Source organism: Amphiprion ocellaris, chromosome 1 (assembly GCF_022539595.1).
Source record: "Amphiprion ocellaris isolate individual 3 ecotype Okinawa chromosome 1, ASM2253959v1, whole genome shotgun sequence".
NCBI classification, from domain to species: domain Eukaryota; kingdom Metazoa; phylum Chordata; class Actinopteri; family Pomacentridae; genus Amphiprion; species Amphiprion ocellaris.
This window is the reverse complement of record NC_072766.1, coordinates 33585504-33607614: the sequence shown is the minus strand read 5'-3', so window position 1 is coordinate 33607614 and position 22111 is coordinate 33585504. Positions and strand designations below refer to the sequence as shown.

At 39.5% G+C, this 22111-nt stretch overlaps 1 protein-coding gene across 1 annotated transcript; it reads right to left on the bottom strand.

Moving 5' to 3' along the window:
• Positions 1–614: 614 nt before the first annotated feature.
• On the bottom strand, positions 615–20722 carry vps35 (VPS35 retromer complex component). The gene is made up of 17 exons (XM_023296140.3): positions 20656–20722; positions 18110–18208; positions 15865–15961; positions 14526–14649; positions 13414–13596; positions 11949–12168; positions 10169–10252; positions 9456–9565; positions 8173–8269; positions 6115–6263; positions 5498–5705; positions 5064–5219; positions 4630–4752; positions 4366–4545; positions 3878–4117; positions 2102–2245; positions 615–930 (listed from the first exon to the last, which is right to left on the bottom strand). Exons 1-17 carry the CDS (start codon positions 20656–20658, stop codon positions 751–753), a joined length of 2397 nt encoding a protein of 798 aa, XP_023151908.1. The 5' UTR covers positions 20659–20722; the 3' UTR covers positions 615–750.
• Positions 20723–22111: the final 1389 nt, after the last annotated feature.

Here is a 22111-nt window from a genome sequence, read left to right as displayed (position 1 = left end):
TTGGTAGAAGTATTGGGGGGCATGCTAAATGTCACACATTTATTAACTGAATTTTATTACGGTCCTACAGTCTAAGTAAAACAAGATTAAAAGATACCATATTCTTAAACATTCATTGGATTTAAAAGGGGACAACATGGCTTGCATCGTTCTTGTGGGCAGAACTTGGGATGTTGATCTGGTTTTCAGTTTGGTTTGGCACAACCTGATTAAAACTTGCCACAAGCCATCCTACAGAAAAGCAGATACTGAGTATTCAGGTTTAAAACTGGGTCATATGAAACAAAGCTGTACGCCCACTAGATTCTGTAGCCTTTACACACTCAGCTAATACATTCACTTCTCAGCATGGACAGAAAACAACTCAGTGAACACATATCACAGCTAGTGAGGCTACTATCAACAATAAAATGATTCAGGTTACAGACAAATTGGTCAAGTGTGAATTCAGAAAGGAATGGTGCATAAGACTTGCCACAAATGACACAGAAGTTACGTGCAGTATTGCTGACACATGCTTTCTAACATGTCCAACATGTTGCAGAGAACAGTTCTGCAAGCGAGAGACAGCGAGGAGGTAATGATGCAGAGAAATTAACAAAAAAATCAAAGACTTAGTTTTAGAACTTGACATTTATTTTTATTCCTGGCCTACAGGATATTTTGTGTGTTCTTGTATGTGCAGTATATATTCCTAATATAGTGAAGCATCTAAGGAGGGACTGTACATCCTTCCAACTTGTATTGGTTTTAAAGGACGAGGCCCTCATATGCAGGACCTTCAGATTCGGGGGACTCCCTCTGCAGACGGAGATGTTCCAGTGTGTTATGGAAGTGTTTGTTGATCTGCTCTGTTTCTTCACTTGCCTCCAAGTTGGGAAGATCTTCCCGGATCTTTTGGATCAGCTGGTTTAATACCTGGACTGTCACCTGGGTGAGTGGAAGATAAGAAACACTGTCAGAATTTGTGCTTATAGTGAAATATTTACATGGATTTTATGGACAACATTTAAATCAATCACTGCCGCTTTTGATGACGTATCGTGCTCAGACGATTCATCGTTAGTTGCACCCCTAGTCTGATTAGCGACAAAAGGCCATAAAGCTCTGGACTGACATGCCTGGTGGTGTCAGAGGGAGTTTACTACATCTATTATGGAGTCTTTAAAAATAACTACGATTCTGTGACGACTTTAATTTTTCTTATATATATTTGCTTTATTATTTTATTAATGCAATTCTTTTGTAAAGCACTTTGAAATATTATGAAGAAAATTGCTATATAAATCAAAGCTTATTACCATTAAAGAAACTATTTGGCTTTATGTGATAACGTCACATTAAACTGTTACTCGTGGTTGGTGTAGATATGGCTGTCATGAGACCATTTTAATGCATCATGAATATTTTCTTCAACATTAACTACAACTGTACAATTTGGACTTGTCACTGAAATGCATAGTCAACATTCTAAACATTCAAAGACAGCTTCTTATTAATGACAAAATGTCAGCACTATGCATACAAAGTGGGACTGAAAACAGTTTGGGCACTTTTGATTTCAGTTTCACTGTTTTAATTTTGCATTTAAGCATTTTGAGAACAAAGATGAATGTCTAAGTCTATTGTCTCAGTTATATCAGTGGATCTACAAAAACTTAGCAGTAACTAATTACTGAATAATTACTAAACCTTGAGGAGGACACCGCAGGACTGTTTTATAGGACCAAATGTGGTCTAAAATTAAAACAGGAAGAAATAATTTTTAATATCTGCATTTTATTTTTCAGTGGAACTTCTGATTTTCAATGACAAACTTCTTTCTCAATGACAATATATATATTTTTTGTCAATGATAACTTACACTGTCTCTACTTTAGCTCCATACATGAGAAACCCAGTGATGTGAACATGTGGCCAAGATAGAAGCTCTCTCCAAGATAACATTGTGGAAATAATTGTTGTAACTGCACCCACTGCACAAACCAGGTTTCTCATAAAAATGACGTTCAAGAAATCAGATGACTGCAAAATGAATAAGACAGTAATGTAGCGACCTGAAAGCACATCATAACAGGTTTGTCATAATCAGGTGTCCTACCGCATCGTTTTCCCTCTCGTAGAAGCAGACGTATCTGTTGAGGATTTCAATGAAAAGCTGGACTTGCAGCGATGGGTCCATGCACTGGTTGGCAATCTTCAGTGCTTTCTTTAGACACTCCATCACCCGCTTACCATCACGGATCTAAATATGCAACATCAGTTGTCAGCAATGACAGATGGGGAAACAGATTCAAGTGCATCGAAAAAACTGGAAGTTCACTAAACTGTGTACTGACTACTGTTATTATTTTACTGGGAACAATTTACATATGTTATTGAAGGATAGAAAATGTAACATAAAGCTGTTTCCTTCGATTCCAGGTGTCTGAATTTTCCATTACAAGTCTTTGGAGAGTTCTAGGGCTTTAAGATGTTGACCATGTCCCAGCGGAAGTGGACACCTGGTGAGTGAAAACACTCTGTCGTGGTTATTTAGGCTTTTTTTGTGGCATGTCACCATGCCAACAGGTGGGAGAATTATTATCCTTCACAATCAGCTACTAGTGCTAGCTTGACCATCGCTGTCAGTCGGAGTAAGACCCTAAATTAATCTGCAGTAAGAGTGGCAAAAACAAAGGAGAGTGCATTTACAGCGCTAGTGAACCAGAGAAGGTCTAATCCTGGACGCGTCACTGTGGAAGAGCGTTTTGTAGCCCAGATATCGGCAGTGAGTTTGCATCCAATTCATATTATCTCCTGAGAATTCGCCTGCATCATTGTTGTTGCTGTTTACATTAAACCATTTACCAAGGCAGACGCAGTGTGTTCTGTCATCAACTCAACCCACTGCTCTACCCTACCCGGTGAACATAAACACCTCCTTCCACATCTGAAAACACTGAAGCAGCTGAAGAGGCAGCTAAAAGACTGCAGCAGAACACAGCTGCAGGTGCAGATGTAATCAACCTCAGGTTCCTGGAGGGCTGTGCCATCCTGCTTTGTGGAACTCTTCAGCACCTCGTCAACCTCATCCTGAGCCACGAGAAGCTTCCAGTGCTGTGGAGGACATCCTGCATTGTTCCAGTACCAAAGAAGTTGTCTCCATCTGCCCTAAATAATTACAGACTGATTCCCTTCACAGAAGAGATGGAGTACAGGGAACTGGTGGGCCACTTTGGGGTGTGTGTGGGAATATCCATAACAAAGGAGATGACTGTGGACTTTAAGAGGACCAATACCATTTCTATCCTGAGTGATGAGGTGGAGACCCACAAATCACCGTGTCAACAGACGGAAGTGGGGAGTATTAAACTGAGGCTGTCTACTGGGAGGGACAGAGTGGACTCCATTTCTTGCCAGTTACACCAAAAAACTAAATAAACTTACAAAGAAGGCCGGCTATGTGATAGGGACAGCTCTGGAGCCTCTGGAGTTGGTTATTGAGGGAAGGGTGTTGGACTAACTGGTCAACATAATGTACAACACTTCACATCCACTGCATGACGCACAAATCAGCAGAGTGTTTCTTCAATGCTGCTGTAGTAAGGACCACTACTAAAAGTCAGAGACCCATCTTCTCAGAACTTCGCACGCTGAACTATATTTTTAACATGCAACTTTAAATTGCACTGTGGGAGGTCTATCTCATCTAATCTCCAAATGTGTTTCAAAATATTTTTCTGACGTACCTCATGTCAGTTCTATTTAAGTTATGTGTGTTTTGTGATTTCTCTGTAGGGATAAATACTTTCTCACTCTCTCTCTCTGTCTTTCTTTGTCTGTATCTGTTAGTATATAAAGCAAACTAAAAGAATAAGACACAACTCCAACGCACCTCTTCACCATTTTTGTCAGTGCTGCGGCCAGACCAGAAGAGATGAGCGCAAATGCTGACAGCTCTGCACTGGTCAGGCTTCTTCAGCAGCTTGGACGCGGCCAGTGCACACTGAGTCCTTAGAGGCTCGTGGTTTTCCTCGCTGAAACATCGCATTCGCTCAAAGGTGCCGATGATCAGTGTGATGGCTGCCAACTGGGCCTTGGAGTCGCTGATCTCATCCTCATACAGGGAGAAGGCCTGACATGATATTGACAAGTAAGAGAGGAAATGAGAAAAGCAAGGCTGTTGGCAGACTAATACACATGGGACAAAAATGAGAAATGAGAGCTACAAGTTTCATTCTTTAGGACAGGTGCCCACAGGGTTTATTATCTTAACTTTAGTCACTTTCACATCTGTACTTTGGTTAATGTGGTATGGATCAAAAGAAAGTGTTGTTTTTACAATGTAGTCTGTGTGGACATGGAGAGATTGATTTGATCTACCTGTGACATGAACTCATATGCTACAGTCTCGTGGTTCTCGAAGCCTATCTCGCCTGCAGCCAGCGCCCCCTGCAGGAAGAGTCGCAGTGGCAGCTCGGCAAGCTCAGCCTTGATAAGTGCACTGATGGTCTGGTGGGCGAAGGAAAAGATCTTCTGGCATTTCTTTTCCCATTTGTCATCCTAATGGAGGAAAGTTTGTAATGATCATTATCATTAGACACACAGTATAGCATGAGCGATGGAGCGAAGAAACCGTTTGCTTACCGTTGAAGAGTTCTCCTTGTACCTAAAGGCTAGTTGGTAGGCAGCAAACACCAGAGGAGGCAGTGTATAACGAATCCTTTGATTTCCACCAGCACCAAAGTGTTTCCGGGCTGTGTTAAGAATCTGACGAAAAATCACAATATTAATGTCAGTTAACAAGTAAGATCACAGCAAGAACATTGTGTCCCATATATCGCAAAGTCACAGTATGCGACAAGAAAGTTATTTAAACAAGATTATAGTTGTAAATCAGTTAACAATTTCCAAAGATTTCTCCATGTTAGTAAAAAAGGAAACACTGCAGCATGATTTCCAAAACTCTCAGCTGCAATTAAAAGTACAGCGGTAGTGGTACTGTTTGTAGCGTGTTTACTATGTGAGATAAATGTGCAAAATCACTGGTATGATTTTTAAACGTTGAGTAAAAGACCCACAAGATACTGTTGATCAGGATCTTCAGAGTGGAGCAGATGGATGAAACGACCCACAAGGCTTTGCTCCTCAGCAAAGTCCTCTGGGTCTGGATCATCGGCTGGTTGGTCTGGCTGGTCCTGGATCAGTATGGATACCAAGTTCAAGATTGCATCCACCTAGAGAAACGAGTGGTTCAAGATTTTTGTTATTGTCAGTCAATCAGATGAAAAGACCTAAATCAACAATAAGCTGCTGCTAATAACAAATACTGTAGCCTGAATAAGCTTGTTATTTTGTGTCATATAGCTCAATTGTTGTCTAGAAATAATTGAAAACAGCGCAATGTGCCACACTCCTACAGTGGGTGAGATATTTTGTCATAGCAAAGAATATGGGCACAGTAGCTTGACACAGAAATGTTAAAATCGTTCAAAATGGCAGCCAGGAATCCAACCTGTTCTTGGGCCAGAATGGTGGTGTTGTAATCCAGGGTGTTGCTCAGCACATAGCAACTCATGCTTTTGCGCGACTCATAGTCAAAGTATTCAAAGAGTGGTGGGAAATGCTTGAGCTGCAGCACCATCAGGATATTGTTGTAGGTATCCACTGGGATCTTCAACAGTCTGGTAAGTTCCTTCGACACTGCGCTGCTGGTTGCTATGCTATTCAAGAAAAGACAATAGAGAGGTCCAAAATCTGACACACAACTGTAAGAGCAAGCGAGGTGGACAGTATATTCATATGATATATGATTGTATTTGTGATGAGAAGCGTTGAGGGATTACATTAAAACAAAGACTAAATTACATACATGCAGTTTCCAGCAGAAGTAAATACACCTTAAATGAAGAATTAAATATGAAATGATTCAAAACTGCATCACCTTTCAGAACTTATATTTCTTCTAAGATGAACAGTATGGTACTTGCTCTCATGTAAAATCATATGCTAAGTGTTTAAATTTACTACAGTGAAAATGCAAGCCCCACAGCAGGAATTCAATGTAACAAAAGTCAGTCCACACTTCATTATTGTGATTCAAATCAAAGTTTTCTACAGAACTAGACTTACTGTTCCAAGTTGAGCTTGTTGAATATCTCCACAGTGCTCTCCAGGACCTTGTCTACATAATCCACACGTTCAGGGTAGCATTTCATGGCCAAATTGATGAGAGAGACCTGAAGAGAAACCACGTCCTCTGATGGCATGTCCTGCCGAGACTGACGGAGGAGAAATCAGAAAATCAAAACATCAGGTCATGGTCAGTCCGTTGTTTGTTTGGAACTTTACCTAGCAGTCACACAAACTTAGGAGGAATACCCTCGTAAGACAGTTAAAATTCTGGCAATATTCTGAGATTACTGTACTGTTAGAAGTTTACAAAGTTGAACATTTAGAAAGACACATGATGGGATTGTCAGTCTAATTTCTTAAGGATTTTTATTCTTTCTGACTTGCAACACAAGGGGAGAAAAAATGCAAACATGTTTTAGATTAATTAGACATAATACCTAATGACCTCTCTTTTGGACCCTAAAGCTGCCTCACTAACAATATTCTGTGGTTTTATCTTGTGTGGAACCATTTCTCTACTGCTGCCTCTCCAGTGAAGGCACTATTTAGCAGCGCTGTCTGGTGTGGATGGCCGAATCCCACAATCACTTTGGATTCAATTTACACAATTCATTAGTAACTGACTAGAGAACTCCTGCATCAACTGTTCTCAATTTATAGTGTATTCTAACACTGTAGAACATGGTAGATATTAACAAGGTCATTTGAACTGCTATTGAAGTTTGAATGTTTACAAAAAATTGTGATCTGCAAACCATCAACAGGTTCTGTGTGTAAAGGGTCCCTGCCTTCAGGTTCCCAGGTACACATTGATGAAGAGCTCTCCTAGACTACCAGCACCACAGCAGCAGTAAAGCAGGCTTGGTAGTGACTCCACTTCCTGAGAATCCTAAGAAAAAACAACCTGCAACAACCAGATTTGCCTGCCGCTCAGCAGTGGGCAGAAGAGCCTTTCAGAGAATCATCAAAACTGCAGACAAGATCATCAGCTGCTCACTTATTATACTATTATTATAGGACTGATTCAGCCCTTGTTGTCTCAGTGGAGTAGCAAACGTTCTTAAGGACCAATGTCGTCCTGGACACTATCTTTTTGACCCTCTATACTCAGGTAGATGCTTCAGGTCCATCAATTCATGGACAAACAGACCTGAACTGAATGTCTACTACAGGTGCATCTCATATAATTAGAATATGATGAAAAAATTCTTTTTCCATTTTTGTTCACCTGTAGCAACTATCACCTTTTGCACCTTATTTATTTACTGAAATTACACAAATTTAGATATGTTCACTTACAACTGCACCTTACATGCAATTTCCGCAGTACTTAAGCCATATTTTTTTCATACATGTTCAGCAATGTGTAATGTCCAGAAGTGAAAAATCAGTTATACGGCTGTTTTTATCATATAACACTGAGTCAGGGCGGGCAAACATAGCACACGAGTTCTGGAGAATTAGAACTCTGTACCCCTTAACCTCTTTCACTGTTACAAGAGACAGATGACCTGATAATATCCATGAACTTGAAATGTTGCTCTGTTTTGTTTGTATTTTGTACAATTAATTAAAAAGGATTTTGAATAAAATATGTTCTATTTGACGAGTGTATATTCCTATTTATTTTTGGTACAGGCTGACATCTACAATATCAACCTGGACAGGACTACGATCCATATTAAATTTCAAATACTTTTTTAATTTAACAGTTCTTGAGAGAGATGGAGGCCTTCTAATCTCCTGACAGTCACACTGCCAATATATCTACTCCAATACTTTGTTTGTATCAAGAAAGGCTTTTACTCATGATTTAGGGGGAATGTCCAAAATGGCTAACAGTCTAGTCACTTAGCTGCTATGACTTTTACAGGAAAGTGAGTCACGGTGTTCATAAAAGTTGTCCAGGTATAGAAAAAAAAAACAGCATCCTAATAAGTAGCCTAATAATAATTCAAAATCCACTGACCTCTTGAACAAGACTTCAAACAGTATTTTTGTGTGAAGATACAGAATAAAATATGTTACAGCCTGGACCAACTTAATGTAACTTACTTGAATGACAGTGGCCACTTGCTGAGAGAAGATGTCAAACAGTTTAATTTCAGTTGGAATGCCTGGGCCATCTTCTCGATGAGCGAACAGAGCAAGTCTGAAAAACAAAACATAAATTATTTAATGAGCTCTACTGTGAGTGTATTCACAAAAAAAGCAACAAAACATTAATTTAAAAGTGTCATGCGGCTAAAATTAGTGGTTGTTATAAACTCTGTTAAGATGAAAAACTTCTGGCTCAAGTCCTCCCACAACTAGACAGCCCCCCAGCTTCACAAGCCTGTCAAGAGTTTGGCCCAGATGCTTCCTCACACCAAACCAACCAACAGTCATCTAGCTCAAATTTTGTGTTACCCCACCCCATCGCTGCTTCCAGGTGAAGCATTCAAAATGAGTAGCTGCATCACTCTCCACAAGGTTTATTTACTTTCTAGAGCTCATTTTGCTAAATGCCTCAGACCACAAGCAACGCTTTCCAGATGTTCTGCTGTTTGCTACAAGAGTGAATATACGTTTCGATGGCGATGTCACCGCTACAATAGGAGATGAAGAATGAGTATGAAATAGTGACAGGTACACAGCCTAAAAAGAGTACATGTTAACCAACAGTTACTTCAGAGCCATTACACAATTTGAAACTGCTGATTTTATGAGCCACGAACAAGTGCTGTGAATATGGTAATATTTCCATGTAAAACGAATCCTTCGAGACAAAGTTTGAGGTGACAAAATGTCCCAGTGTCAGCTGCCATGAAGTAAGCTCTTTTTCTCCAAGATGTCAATCCCACAGACACATACAGAGTGTTATTCCTGAAGGGGGAGGATAGTTCAGACACCAAAACAGCCTGTGCTGAACAAGGTCACAACCAGGAGTCATGATGAAATTGACCATTGTAGCAGTATCTCAAGGTCAAAAACCAAGAAATACACTATGAGAACATGTGACTCTCATTAATTTACAGAAAATGGATCCTGACCACCTAGAAATCTGTAAGAAATCTGTGACATGCATTGGGACAACTGTCAGCGGTGTGGACAGTACGGATTATGAACGAAAGTTCAGAGCATCAGCTGTAGTAGTGGGCTGCACATGAGAAACTGCATGCATTTGAGAAGGGGGTTCTAGCTAATCAGGGTTGTTGCACTTGCAATGCTGAAGACTAGTTAATGTGAGCAAACCACCACAGGTTTTTATGGTGGGTCACTGGGTTTGGACAAAATGGGACTAATATCTGCAAACAGCTTCCATTAGCTTTGTGAATTTACAGAGAGTTAAACTGTACCTGTCGATGAGAGCAATGATGATGTTCTTGACGTTGACATGCTGATGCAGCTCCGCACAGGAACGCAGGAAGGGGTTCAAGGTTTGAAGGTGGAACTCGTCTGGAAAAACCTTGCAAGACAAGATGAGATTATTTCATGAGTGTAGGACTGTGCTTAGACTTGATGCTATTTATCTATGAAACAAGCGTTATAGTTGAAGTTTTGCATGCCTGGCCAGATTGCCATTTTATCAGCAGTGACATCCTGTTATCACCATTGAACTTGTTTTATGGTACTTAGATATAGATAGGTGGATATGAAACATTGTTTAAAATGGCAAGTTCAGGCTCCCATATTTCTGCAATCAAAAGCAAAGCCTTGAAATGGGTAGAGTGTTATTTTGTCGACAACTGTGACAGAACATTAAAGACTGAATGACAAAATCTGAAAACCTGTGGACTTCACACGTCAAATGTGCTGATTGTCTTGTTGTTGTAAATCTGTATGCCAACTACAGAACCAACAATCTGATCTGTTACCAAATCACTGATTAACAGAGGATTTGTGGCAGCATGCTGAGAACTGCTTGGTTGGCTCTCCATCTTAGCAAGCATGCACTGATGACACATAGACCCAGAAAATCCAACTGGTCCAACAGAGTACACTTTTAGTTCCTACAAATTTTAAAATGGACATTTTGCAAAGGTTAGGAGAGCTGGAAGAAAACATTCACCTGAATAATGCACTCCATTAGATATTCCTGAGCCAATGAGTCTCTACAGTTCACAACCTGTTCCAGCACTCCAGCAAGAACAATCTGTGGAGACAAACACACAAAGAAGACAAATAACTTGGACAGTTACCAAAACAGCAAAATTAATGTACAGAATCTGTTTGAATATATGAAAAATACAGCAAATTGTGTTAAAGATGAGCAAAACATTATTTTTTTTTATAGATGACCCAAGTATAGATAAGAAGAAAACATTGGATCATTCTGGAGTGGACTGCGCTGAATCTTGATTGGAATTCAACTGAACATCAATGGACTGAACGTCAAGATGCAGCTAGGAGAAAGTGCCTATGAAACTGTAGAGAACTGGAGCAGTTCAGTCAAAAACAGCACCAAACCACCGTCCAAGAAGTGTAGAATCTCATTAAGAGCTATGATAGTGTTGAATTTAGCTTGCAGTGACTGCCTCAAAAGGGTGTGCTATATGTATTAGGTTCACAAAGGACACAATATTTTTGTCATGTGTTGTATTACTTGAAATAATAGGTTATACTAAAAATGTGTCTGTTCAATTAAATATGGAATAAAGAATGGTGTTACATTTTGTCAGTTTGAGCCTATTTTAGAGAATTTCTGTTTTTTTTTTTTTTTTTTTTAATTGGTAAGGGACCAATAGTGTTGGCCATGTCTGTATTTTTAGTAGGTTTGGGGAAATCCTTTTGCAAACCACTCAACAGACAGTCCTGGATGAAGCTGTCTTCCATTCTGCCACAGAGTTTGGTGTTCCAAACTCATCCAGCAGTCAATATGGCCTGTCTACTGTGTGTTGAATGGTCAGACAGTGACAGAAATCCCTTCCACCCACGTCCCTTACTCATCAGATATGGGTTGTCTCTGTCCACGGTTTTTATAACTTCCTCAGATAGTATTTTGCCATTTACACCCACAAAAGCACTGGAAAGAATTGTGCCTCAGCTGCTTTCAGGCCATACATTAAACGATAATTTTAAAAAATCTTAAAAAATCTGTTTCAGGGGCCTGACAGTCCACTGAAACAGCACTAAAATTGATAATAATCTTCTCCTTCCTATAGACAAGGATCCCACCTTTGTGTGTCTCAGTGTAGCTTTTGACACCACAGGTCACTGGACTTCATACTCCTAGATGGATTGGAAAATAAATTTGGCATCTCTGGCCTGACCCTCACATGGTTCAAGTCTCAATCTGAAAGAATCCCTTTTCTGATTCACTGTTACTTCTTCGTGTAGTGCCTATAAAAAGGATACACTGTTGTCAATATAATTTGTTTTTTTGACAAAAAATTTCCCAAAAAATCTTTTCATGTCATAGTCTAAACAGATTTCTACAAAGTAATGTCAGTTAGCTTAAAACGTCAAATAAAATTTACTCTAATTCAATGTTGTAGCAATAAAATGACAATAATGTTGTCTGTTAACTGCATGGTGCCTGATTAAATAAATAAACTGGAGCTGCTGCCCGACTGATAAGCTTTGAATGTGGCGTCAGCGTTGACATTACATAATAAGGGTGCGCCAACTGTGACAAACTTACCAAAAACCCAAATGTGATGCACAGCTAACTTTAGGCTGTCTGCTAACTTTAATTCTTTAGATTCCCAAATTAATCTCGATTAACTGAAATTCTATTTCTACTAAAGTCACTGGGAAAAACACCAACCAACTCTTTATCTCTGCACACAGCTAGCGCCACTGTAAAGTTGCTACTTCAACATGAATCTAACGTCAGTCAAAAGACAAACCTGTTTGTACTTTTCCACGTTGACACCCTCAAGTTGGCTGAGGCGAACTAGATTAGTTCCCACAAGAATCCTAAGTTCTTGTCTTTCCTTTTCTCTCTTCTCTCGATCTCGGCTGTGACCCTGATGCTGCATTCGAACCCATAACTTGTTCATTTCCGCGAAATTGAGAAGGACGAAGTCGATAGAGTCATTGATATCACCAGTCATCTCTTCTGTTCCCCTGTGGAGCAAGAAATAAAAGTTTAGATAAGGGGTGCATGTGAAAATACAGTGCCTATAAAAAAGATTCATCTTTCTTAGCTGTTTTCTCTCTTCATTGCTTTTCAACACTGAGTCATGGTCAATTTAATTTGGCTTTTCTGACAAGAATTCACAAATAAGGAGTCTTTCATGCCAAAGTGAAAACAATAGTTGTTCGTTACAAATTCATAGCACGTGTCTCTAGTACTTGGAAACTTCCAGATACTAACCTGCAAATGTTAGTCTATGTCTAAACTTTAGTCTATTAGAATAGTCAGAACAATCCCCTATATAGACAATATTTCAGAAACGTCTTGGCAGATATGGCTAATACTGGAGGTGTTTTGGGTGGATACAGAGAATGCTGAATCCATTTCTATTACTTTCAAAATTGCTGTTAAACCCAGAAAGTGCCTAATTTAACTCCCACTAGACCAATTTTGATGAAGTTTTAGTCACTTTTGAGATTATCTATGTGATTTACATTGGACTTGCAATTCATAATCAAGAAGGCTCACTGGTGTGAATGTTGAGACAGTATTTCTTCAGTTTTGCTCTCGTCAACATTGTGTCATTTCCCTGTCATTGTTTTACCTTTATCTATAAGGTTGTCTATACCTCTCCCTCTTCATAACAAGTATTTTTTAAATGATACTTTGAAGAGTTAGTACAATCACAATCAAATGTTGGCCAAGTGAATAAAGCTCAAACTAGCAGGCTAAAAAGCTAACTAACTAACTGGCTAGTAATGTTGACCAGCTATGCTAAATGCATTTTTATTTTATGGTAATGTGACAGAAAAAACAAGTGAACCCTTATCCAGATCCTTCGTTAGCCGGCCAGCAAAGATGAAACGCTGAAACTTTAATCAAGCCTTCATGGAACTTTGCTGAGTCTAAAATTTAAAACATATATTGTTTTGCTTACACTTTCAATAAGTTCATATGTGTTATTTCCTAACTTTGATGCCTTTACTATTATTCTACAAAGTACAAAATTAGTATGAACCCTTGAATTAGTAGGCATGTCCACACTGTTGACTGGTGCTGTATTTCCAACACACAGAAGATTCCTGCCATGAAGGGACAGTTCTAATCACTTCTGATAGTAGCATCTTAATTTAGTAAACTAGAATTCCACTGCTAGTGAAATTGCAAAAAGCCACTACTGATGCTATGGGAATGTCCAGTGAATGAAAGACCCAAGTAAAGAAAGCTTGACTTACTCTGACCGCTCTCCATCATCTGGCAGTATGTTGCGCGTACACTGCAGAAGGTAATTTCTGAGGAAGAGGCCCCTGAGTGGGTGCTGGACGCCACGACACATCTCTACCAGGTCTTTCAGGATGTCCTTGCGAGACTGGGGGAATGAGCGGACGTACACCACACCCACTGTGATCAGGAGATAGCTGGGGAGGGAGGCAACAGGCAAACATGCTTGATCTTACAGATATTCATATCATTCTGTACTGAAAGTACAAAAATGCAACAAAAGTACTGATTAAGTCTCACATTTTCTGTGTATTTATGAGGAAACTAATGGGATTTGCATCATATCCAGTTTCTTTTGGCTTAATCACATTTAAAAAAAAAAAAAAAAGAAAAAAAAACCTACTTCAGCTATATTCTTATGCTGAATTCATAGCAATTAGTATACAGTAAGCTCAGACATCTGTAAAAAAATTGAAACTTAAACCTGCAATTTCATTTGAATTTTTGTAACTACAAAGTTTAGAAATTCAAGAGTCAAGACATCAGACAAACAATAGTAAGATAAAAAGATAAAGCGGTTCAGAGGGTACTGATAAGACATTGCAAATTTTTCTGTTTTTATTGTGGGTATAAACATTAATTACAATTTTAGAACTTTTAGTTAATATCCATTTTGAAATTGTGGAAATGGTTCTCCATTTCATTAATTGTGTGACTTACAGCACCAGTAGGGTGCAAATGTGTTGAATTAGATTAGTCGCTTTAAAAGGGGGAAAACACTTATGCAATTACCTATTTTAAGTTTCATATTTTTAATTTAAAGACAGAACTTTGTAGAAGTTTGACATGTTTTCATTTTGACATGAAAGAGCTCTCTTTGGAAATTCTCGTCAAAAAAGGCCTATTTAAATTGACCATAACTTAGTGTTGAAAAGAAGTAAAAGAGGGAAACTTCCAAGCTGAATACATGAACTGTACAATCAATTTATGTTGAACACTTTCAAACAGCCTTTCTTGTCTGAATAACTGAAAAGGGGGGCGGCATTCCAGCGCATTGTGATGACAACTACTGTGTGAAAATCTTCTTAAGCTACTTTATGTTTAATTTAGTTAAGGTGATACTCACAGTCTTGGGATGATGTTGCCTGCATACTGAACCAGCTCATAAAGATCTGCAACCTTGCGCCCCTTGGCAAATTCATCAGTCAGATAAACCTCAAGGTAGTGAAGTTCGTCAGAGATGGCCATATCTGAAAACAATGGTTAAGGACCAATGGAAACCACCCCAACCACTTACATTAGCAGTATGTAGCTTTTCTCAACACAAGATTGTATTTGGAGCTCATTTTTGAATTAAAAACTAAATATTATGCCACAAATCTTCTGGTAGAGTCTCCTTTGACTGCCTGGTCCCAGAATATGGGCCAGACAGAACCACAGTGTTCACACGTCAGCTGTGGGCAGTTTCTGGCATCTAATTCAGCTGCAACGCTGCTGTGTATGACACTGAGCTCATCATTGGCACAGATAGTTCTGTTCTGACAGAGAAAGTATCCAACACACAGGGAAGTGGTTTGTTTCTTGTTATGCTTATTTACCAGAGCATTTTGTAGTCTTAATAAATGTAGTACTGTTTTAATACAAAAATGGTATCCAAGTTGCAGAGATTGTTTAGAATGTTGGTCCTGAATCTGTCGACCGTACTGCACAGTGGATCAAAGTAGGAAACAACTCTCTGCTTCTGTTTCTCTGCGTATTAAAGCTAGTGCGATTGCCTCAAAGCTTGGTTGCTGCTTGCATTACAGAACAGGACTTTGCCATGAATTTGATCTTTTCTCAACTGGTTTGCTTTGCACATGGTTACAGCAACAGCTTGTTGTTAAGTGGACTGCCTCTAGTAAGTAAATGATATCACCTGTTTTCTCTTCAAGGATTCAGCAGGCTGTATGTCACATTTAGTCAAAGTCAAGACAAGATCTCTCACTAAGTTTTCCAGCGACTGGGAGAAAAACATCTCCCTATGCGGAACTAATTAGCTGAACCATTGTCTTAATGTCACACTTTTTTGTGGCGCACAACAATACTCAAACTGCCCTGGCCGTTTCTCAATAACAAGTACACAAGTACGGACTCGGAAGTACGAACTCCCAAGAACGCATCGTTAATGTGCAGTTGGAACACCAGCATACTTGATGACATCACCACCTCGACTCATCCATTCCGATTATTTTTACCAGGGGTTTCACACCGGCCTGCCAGGTGGTCCATTTCAGCCCGCGGGATGACTTTACAAAGTGTAAAAATTACAGAGAATACAACAACTGTAAATTGTAAATTTGTAAAACTGTAAATTTTAAATAAAAACATGTAACCCACCTATTTCCAAAAGACAGCCCAGTAATAGTTATTATACAATAAAAGTTTAGATGTGACATAAATAAATAACCTTAAAATGTCAAGGATACAGAGCTCGTAGTAGCTCTTTGGAGAAAGCATGGAGGTCCTCAGCTCACCAAGCATGTTAGAAGCATGCTTTAAAGCATCCATCAACTTGTTCTTGTCCTGTAGATCACACAACAGAGTCAAGCTATAAATACAGAACAATTTCATCAAAACATCTAAATTTAAAGAAACATACTTTCGATGTTATGCAGTCCTTTATCCTTAGGACTTAAAAAGTAGATTGTTTTTCCTGGAAAAAATGCAGTGTGCTTACAGCTGCAGAAGGTTGCAGCTGCTGTAGCAGTCACTGTGGTCATACAGTGTGTTTGAAGCTGCTGCAGCTGGCAGCAGCCGATAAATTTACCTGTTGAGCAACTCATAACTGGAAGCGTGTTTGTACCTGAAAGCATACAGTCCTGGTAATAGCCACACAATGGTGCTATCACAGCAGTTTCTGATGATGAAGAATTTCTCTATGGGTCCAGCTGTGTGCCAATATTCACTTATGTAGATACAGTTTTGGAGACTTTATTAAGTTTACACAGTCCTCATACCGCCCAGCACTGTGATCTTGTTGATGGCAAAGAGCACTATGACAGTGTCAGTATGGGCAAAAGCATGACTGCACAGGACATTACACCATCCCATGTCATGTGATACGGGCTGCTGGATTGGCTTGTGTCACGTGATGGTATTCAAAGCAAGCAGGCCAAAAAGTCATTTCATGTTATTGATTAATCAACAACTGATTGATAAGTCTGCCATTGGTAAGAGAATTGCTCAAATTGGCATTGCTATCATTAACATAAAATTAAATACATCCAAGAAGTGCAAACAAGCGAGAGAGTTCCTCTAATCACTGCTCCTATTTAAGCACTATTACTTCTTTCTTTTATTTCTTTGTTATTATTTAGCAGTCTTTTCTGACTAAACCTCCTGTCATCTCGATCCTAAAAATGAATCCTCTTTCAAAGTCATAGCAATTCTAAACATGCCACAGAGCACAGATTGGCTGTTAATTGCTTAGCTGTTCCATTCAGTTTCCCCGTGTAGAAGGATCTGCAGTCACTGATTCTTTACCAATTACTCCGTACATGATTCGGTATCCATACATAACGTACACATGCATAACACACTGAAAACGATGCATGATGCGGTCATAGTCTGGATAATACACTGTTAAATACACGGTTAACTCAGTGATGCAACTTATAGAGTCTAGATCCACAAATTTTTTAAAGATTTCATCTGTTGGAAATGATACAACGACTGAGCAGCCTTGGCTAACCTCCAAGGCTCATGTGTCCTCTGTTGCTCGGTCGTGTCGATTCGACCTGTACAACATCAGGAAGATCAGACCCTTCCTGTCTGAACATGCAGCACAACTCCTGGTCCAGGCTCTCGTAATATCATGTATAGACAACTGCAACTCCTTACTGGCCTCTCCCTTTCTTCAAACATAGGCAACACCACTATGGCTGAAGAGCTGTAGTTTTAGCTCATTTCAGTTCATCTCTGAGCATATTTCAGTCTGTATAATTGCCACGTGACAAAACTTTTTTGTCACTACAGTAAGTTTTGATATTGTAAATTATGATTTGTGATTATTGGAAGACAATCCTCACTTTCAACTGTAATTCATAAGCATAAGCACATCATTTGCACAACAGCAGTGTTGAAAAGGTAATTTCTGGAGGGGTCTAATAATATTGACACTGGTAGTGTTTGGTTTGAGAAATAATTCTGCTACTCTGTGCAATACAAACAATTAATGTTCTTGAAAGAAAATGATTATGTCAGGAAATGCTGTGTTAAATATTTCTTCCTCTGCTAGGCTGCACTTACGAAATGTTTGTAAAAGAATTAAATTTTAATAGGTTGGCAAAATTACCCTCAACTGTACATTAATTCAGTGTACTCCACATTATACATTCCTTTTGTATATCATAACTTCTTGTCCATTTCAATGTTTCAAATCCTCAAACTTTCTGATCATTACCAGGTGTACATAACAATTAGTTATTTGATGACCACTGTATATTTGCATGACAAAGACTCTCATTCCTCATTAATGCATAGGCGGGGATTTTATCTTCCTTAACAAAGTTTGTATGTGGAAAAATGGCAGTATTTCTCCTTTGCAAAGTGCCCTTAAAGCTGGTTAGCTTATCTCCAGAGCCGCAATAAACAAACCAGGGCTGAGGATCAATGGTTGAAACAATTATCACAATTTTACTGATAGTCTGCTAAAAACTGAAATCATCTTACCAAGCATCGTTTCATCTGGAATGACTGGACCTTGACAGCCTGCACTGCTTCATCCAGAAGCTTCTCCTGTTCATCCTGGGGAGACTGCTGTGTGGTTGGCTGTAACGGGAACATGACAGTACAAGTTATATGATTTGACAATGCTGCAGAATAACATTTTGGAAATGATCAAACAGTATTTCATTATGTCAGAAAGAAATAATCAAGTGCATTTAGGTCTCTGGAACCATGTGTGTACATATCTTAACATGTGTTTGAAAACATAGAATCCCACAAGCTAAATATTATGATGGTAAATATCAGAAGGTAGGAAGTCATGATATATGAGGAAGGTCCTGTATGTGAATTTGATGTAAGTACATCATGCAGCTCCTAAACAGGAGACAAGAATCAAGCGATTATGACACATTAGCGTTATATATATCCACAAGTTTGGACACACCTTTCCATTTAATGCTTTTTCTTTATTTTCATAGTAAACAAAAAAGTGTGAAATAAGTCAAAGCATGCTTTATATTTTAGATTCTTCAAAAGAGCCATCCTTTGCTTTGATGACTGCTTTGCACACTCTTGGCATTCTCTCCATGAGCTTCATGAGGTAGTCACCTGAAATGGTTTTCCAACAGTCTTGAAGGAGTTCCCAGAGATGCTGAGCACTTGTTGGCTCTTTTTCCTTCACTCTGTGGTCCATCTCATCCTAAACCATCTGGATTGGGTTTAGGTCAGGTGATTGCTGAGGCCAGGTCAGCTGACGCAGCACTCCATCACTCTCTTCTTGGTCAGATAGCCCTTATACAGCCTGGAGGTGTGTTTGGGGTCATTTTCCTTGTTGAAAAATAAATGGCGGTCCAACTAAACACAAAGTGGATGGGATGGCATGTCACTGCAGGATGCTGTGGTAGCCATGCTGGTTCAGTGTGCCTTCAGTTTTGAATAAATCTTCAACAGTGACACCAGCAAAGCACCCCCACACCATCACACCTCCTCCTCCATGCTTCATGGTGGGAACCATATATGTAGAGATCATCTGTTCACCTTTTCTGTGTCGCACAAAGACATGGTGTGTGGAACCAAGGATCTCAAATTTGGACTCATCAGACCTAAGCACAGATTTCCGCTGGTCTAATGCCAATTCCTTGTGTGTCTTGGCCCAAACAAATCTCTTCTGCTTGTTGCTTTTCCTTAGTAGTGGTTTTCTTAGCAGCTATTTGACCATAAAGGCCTGACTGGTTCAGTCTCCTCTGAACAGCTGATGTAGAGATGTGTCTGCTAATAGAACTCTGTGTGGCATTTATTTGAGTTCTAATCTGAGATGCTGTTAACTTGCGATTTCTGATGCTGGTGACTCGGATGAACCTCTCCTCATCAGAAGAGGTGACTCTTGGTCTTCCTTTCCTGGTGCGGTCCTCATGCGAGTCAGTTTCGTCATAGCGCTTGATGGTTTTTGCGACTGCACTTAGGGATACATTCAAAGTTGTTGCAATTATCCGGACTGACTGACCTTCAGTTCTTAAAGTAATGTTGGATTGTCATTTCTCTTTACTTAGCTGATTGGTTCTTGCCATAATATGGATTCTAACAGTCGTCAAATACGGCTGTCAACTATGTACCAACCAGACTCCTGCACAACACAACGCATCTCTGGGAACTCCTTCAAGACTGTTGGAAAACCATTTCAGGTGACTACCTCATGAAGCTCATGGAGAGAATGCCAAGAGTGTGCAAAGCAGTCATCAAAGCAAAGGGTTGGCTATTTTGAAGAACTTAAAAGTAAAAAACGTGTTTTGACTTATTTGACACTTTTCGGTTTACTACATAATTCCATGTGTTCATTCATAGTTTTGATGCATTCAGTGAGAATTTACAATGTAAATAGTCATGAAAATAAAAACATTAAATGAGAAGGTGTGTCCAAACCTTTGTTTGTTAGTGTATATAAATTAACTCTCGTCACTCCATCCGAAGTGCTGATTTGTAACCAGATCACATCAGATCGTTAGTGTCCGCATGAAGCGAATTCGTGCAAATATACATAAATATGCGTAAAACGTTGCTCTATGGCCCTTTATGAGTTTGGGCAGAGCACAAACCTGCAGACACGAGTCTTATTTGTTAAGGCTGAGACGAAAACACAAGCAAAAAATTGCAGAAAATATGACGCAGCAAAGCGGAAGAACCCGCTACCAAGAGCTAGCGTTATTTGTCATGCTGACATCTGTTTTGCACTTATTGATTCGTTTGCTTGCATACATAATACAGGAACATCAGGTAAACGTTCGTGTTTTATAGAAAACGTAAATGAAACAAAAATTGAAATAACAACCGATCCACCCGCTAGGTTGCGTTCATTGGTTTGTTGCTGTTAGCTTAGCTGGCTGCCGTCTCAGAAGCGCCAGGCCACAGTGCAGCTGAAATACATGTGTGGTTGGAGATTAGCTGGACTTAAAACATCTGTGACCAGTTGTTGACTGACACTGAAAACAGCCGAGTGTCCGCGGGAAACCTGCGGATGCACAGAATGATACTGTCTTTGTAAAAGTGCTTACCATGGTTGCTGCTTGTTTTCAGCAGAGTCGTTGAGCCCGACCTGTCATGTGACTCACATTAAGGATGCAGCCAGACGCAGTTACCGCGAGATCACAGGACAGGCGTGGCTCCAAGCACAGCACAGTAGGCCGACGTTAATCTAGTAGGTTTGTTTCATTGAGTCATAGCACGATCTTGACAACCCAACTCCAGATGATGAATGAGTGAATGTTTGATACTTAGTGTTTTCCACTTTTAATGATGTTAATCATGTTGCAGGCATTTGAACTGGTCACAGCAGAGACACAGAGGTGTATTAATGCTGGATTCCTCTTAGAGTGCTGGTTCTCTGTCATAATTCACTAAGAACCTTTATGGACCTCAGTCATCAGGTATTCCAACTGTGACCACTCCAAATGTCTGCTATGGAAAAGTTTTAACGGTGAAACTAGATTTTCCTGCACAGTATATGTTTTCATAGTTAGTCTTTTAATTATGACATTATTATGTAATATTGAGATATTCAATATGTCCTTGATCGAGTTCTAGGATTCGGTCTAATTTAGGTTTATTTAAGTTTGCACAATGATCTAATAAAGGTTCAGTTTGACAAACTGTCCTCTCTGTTTTTGAAGATACAAATAACAATTCAACAAGATCAATCCTGAGCCATACTGAACAGATGCACCACCATGCTGCCAACGCCACCACTGCCTATTGTGTTGCTCAACTTTGTTAAAACTGTTAGAAATAAAATATATTTTGTACAGTTTAACAGATATATCAATGCTATGTTTACTTATACATGTTAATGTCTATCATTGTGTATCGCGGTGGGAGTCACAAGACTAATTTGTTTTTGAGTGGGTGGACAAGGCAGGGTTGTTGCTTTTATTGACTTATCATTGTATTTAATAAATATATCTGCTTCCAACGTTATCCTTGTGTTTTGCATCTTTCCAGTGTTTCAAACCGTCCTGTTTGAGATTTAGAGACTACAGAGGCCACAGCCAATAATTTCATTATTATTTTAGCTGATAATGACATCCATCCATCCATGATCTATACACCGCTTAATCCTCATTAGGGTCGCGGGGGGCTGGAGCCTATCCCAGCTGACTTAGGGTGAAGACAGGGGATACCCTTGGCAGGTTAACAGTCTATCACATGGCTACACATAGAGACAAACACACACTTCCTATGGACAATTTAAAACTATCAGGTAACCTCAGCATGTTTTGGACTGTGGGAGGAAGCTGGAGTATCCAGAGAAAACCCACACATGCACAGGAAGATTCCTCCAAGGAGATTTTTTCTTATTAGGGACTTTGCTATCTTTTTGGGGACCACATAAAGATTCCAGGCCCAGGCTGGGATGCAAACTGGGGATCTCCTAGTCGTGAGGCAACAGTGCTAACCACCAAGCCACTATGCAGCCCCTAATAATGACATAAGTATGCTAATTACACAATTTGT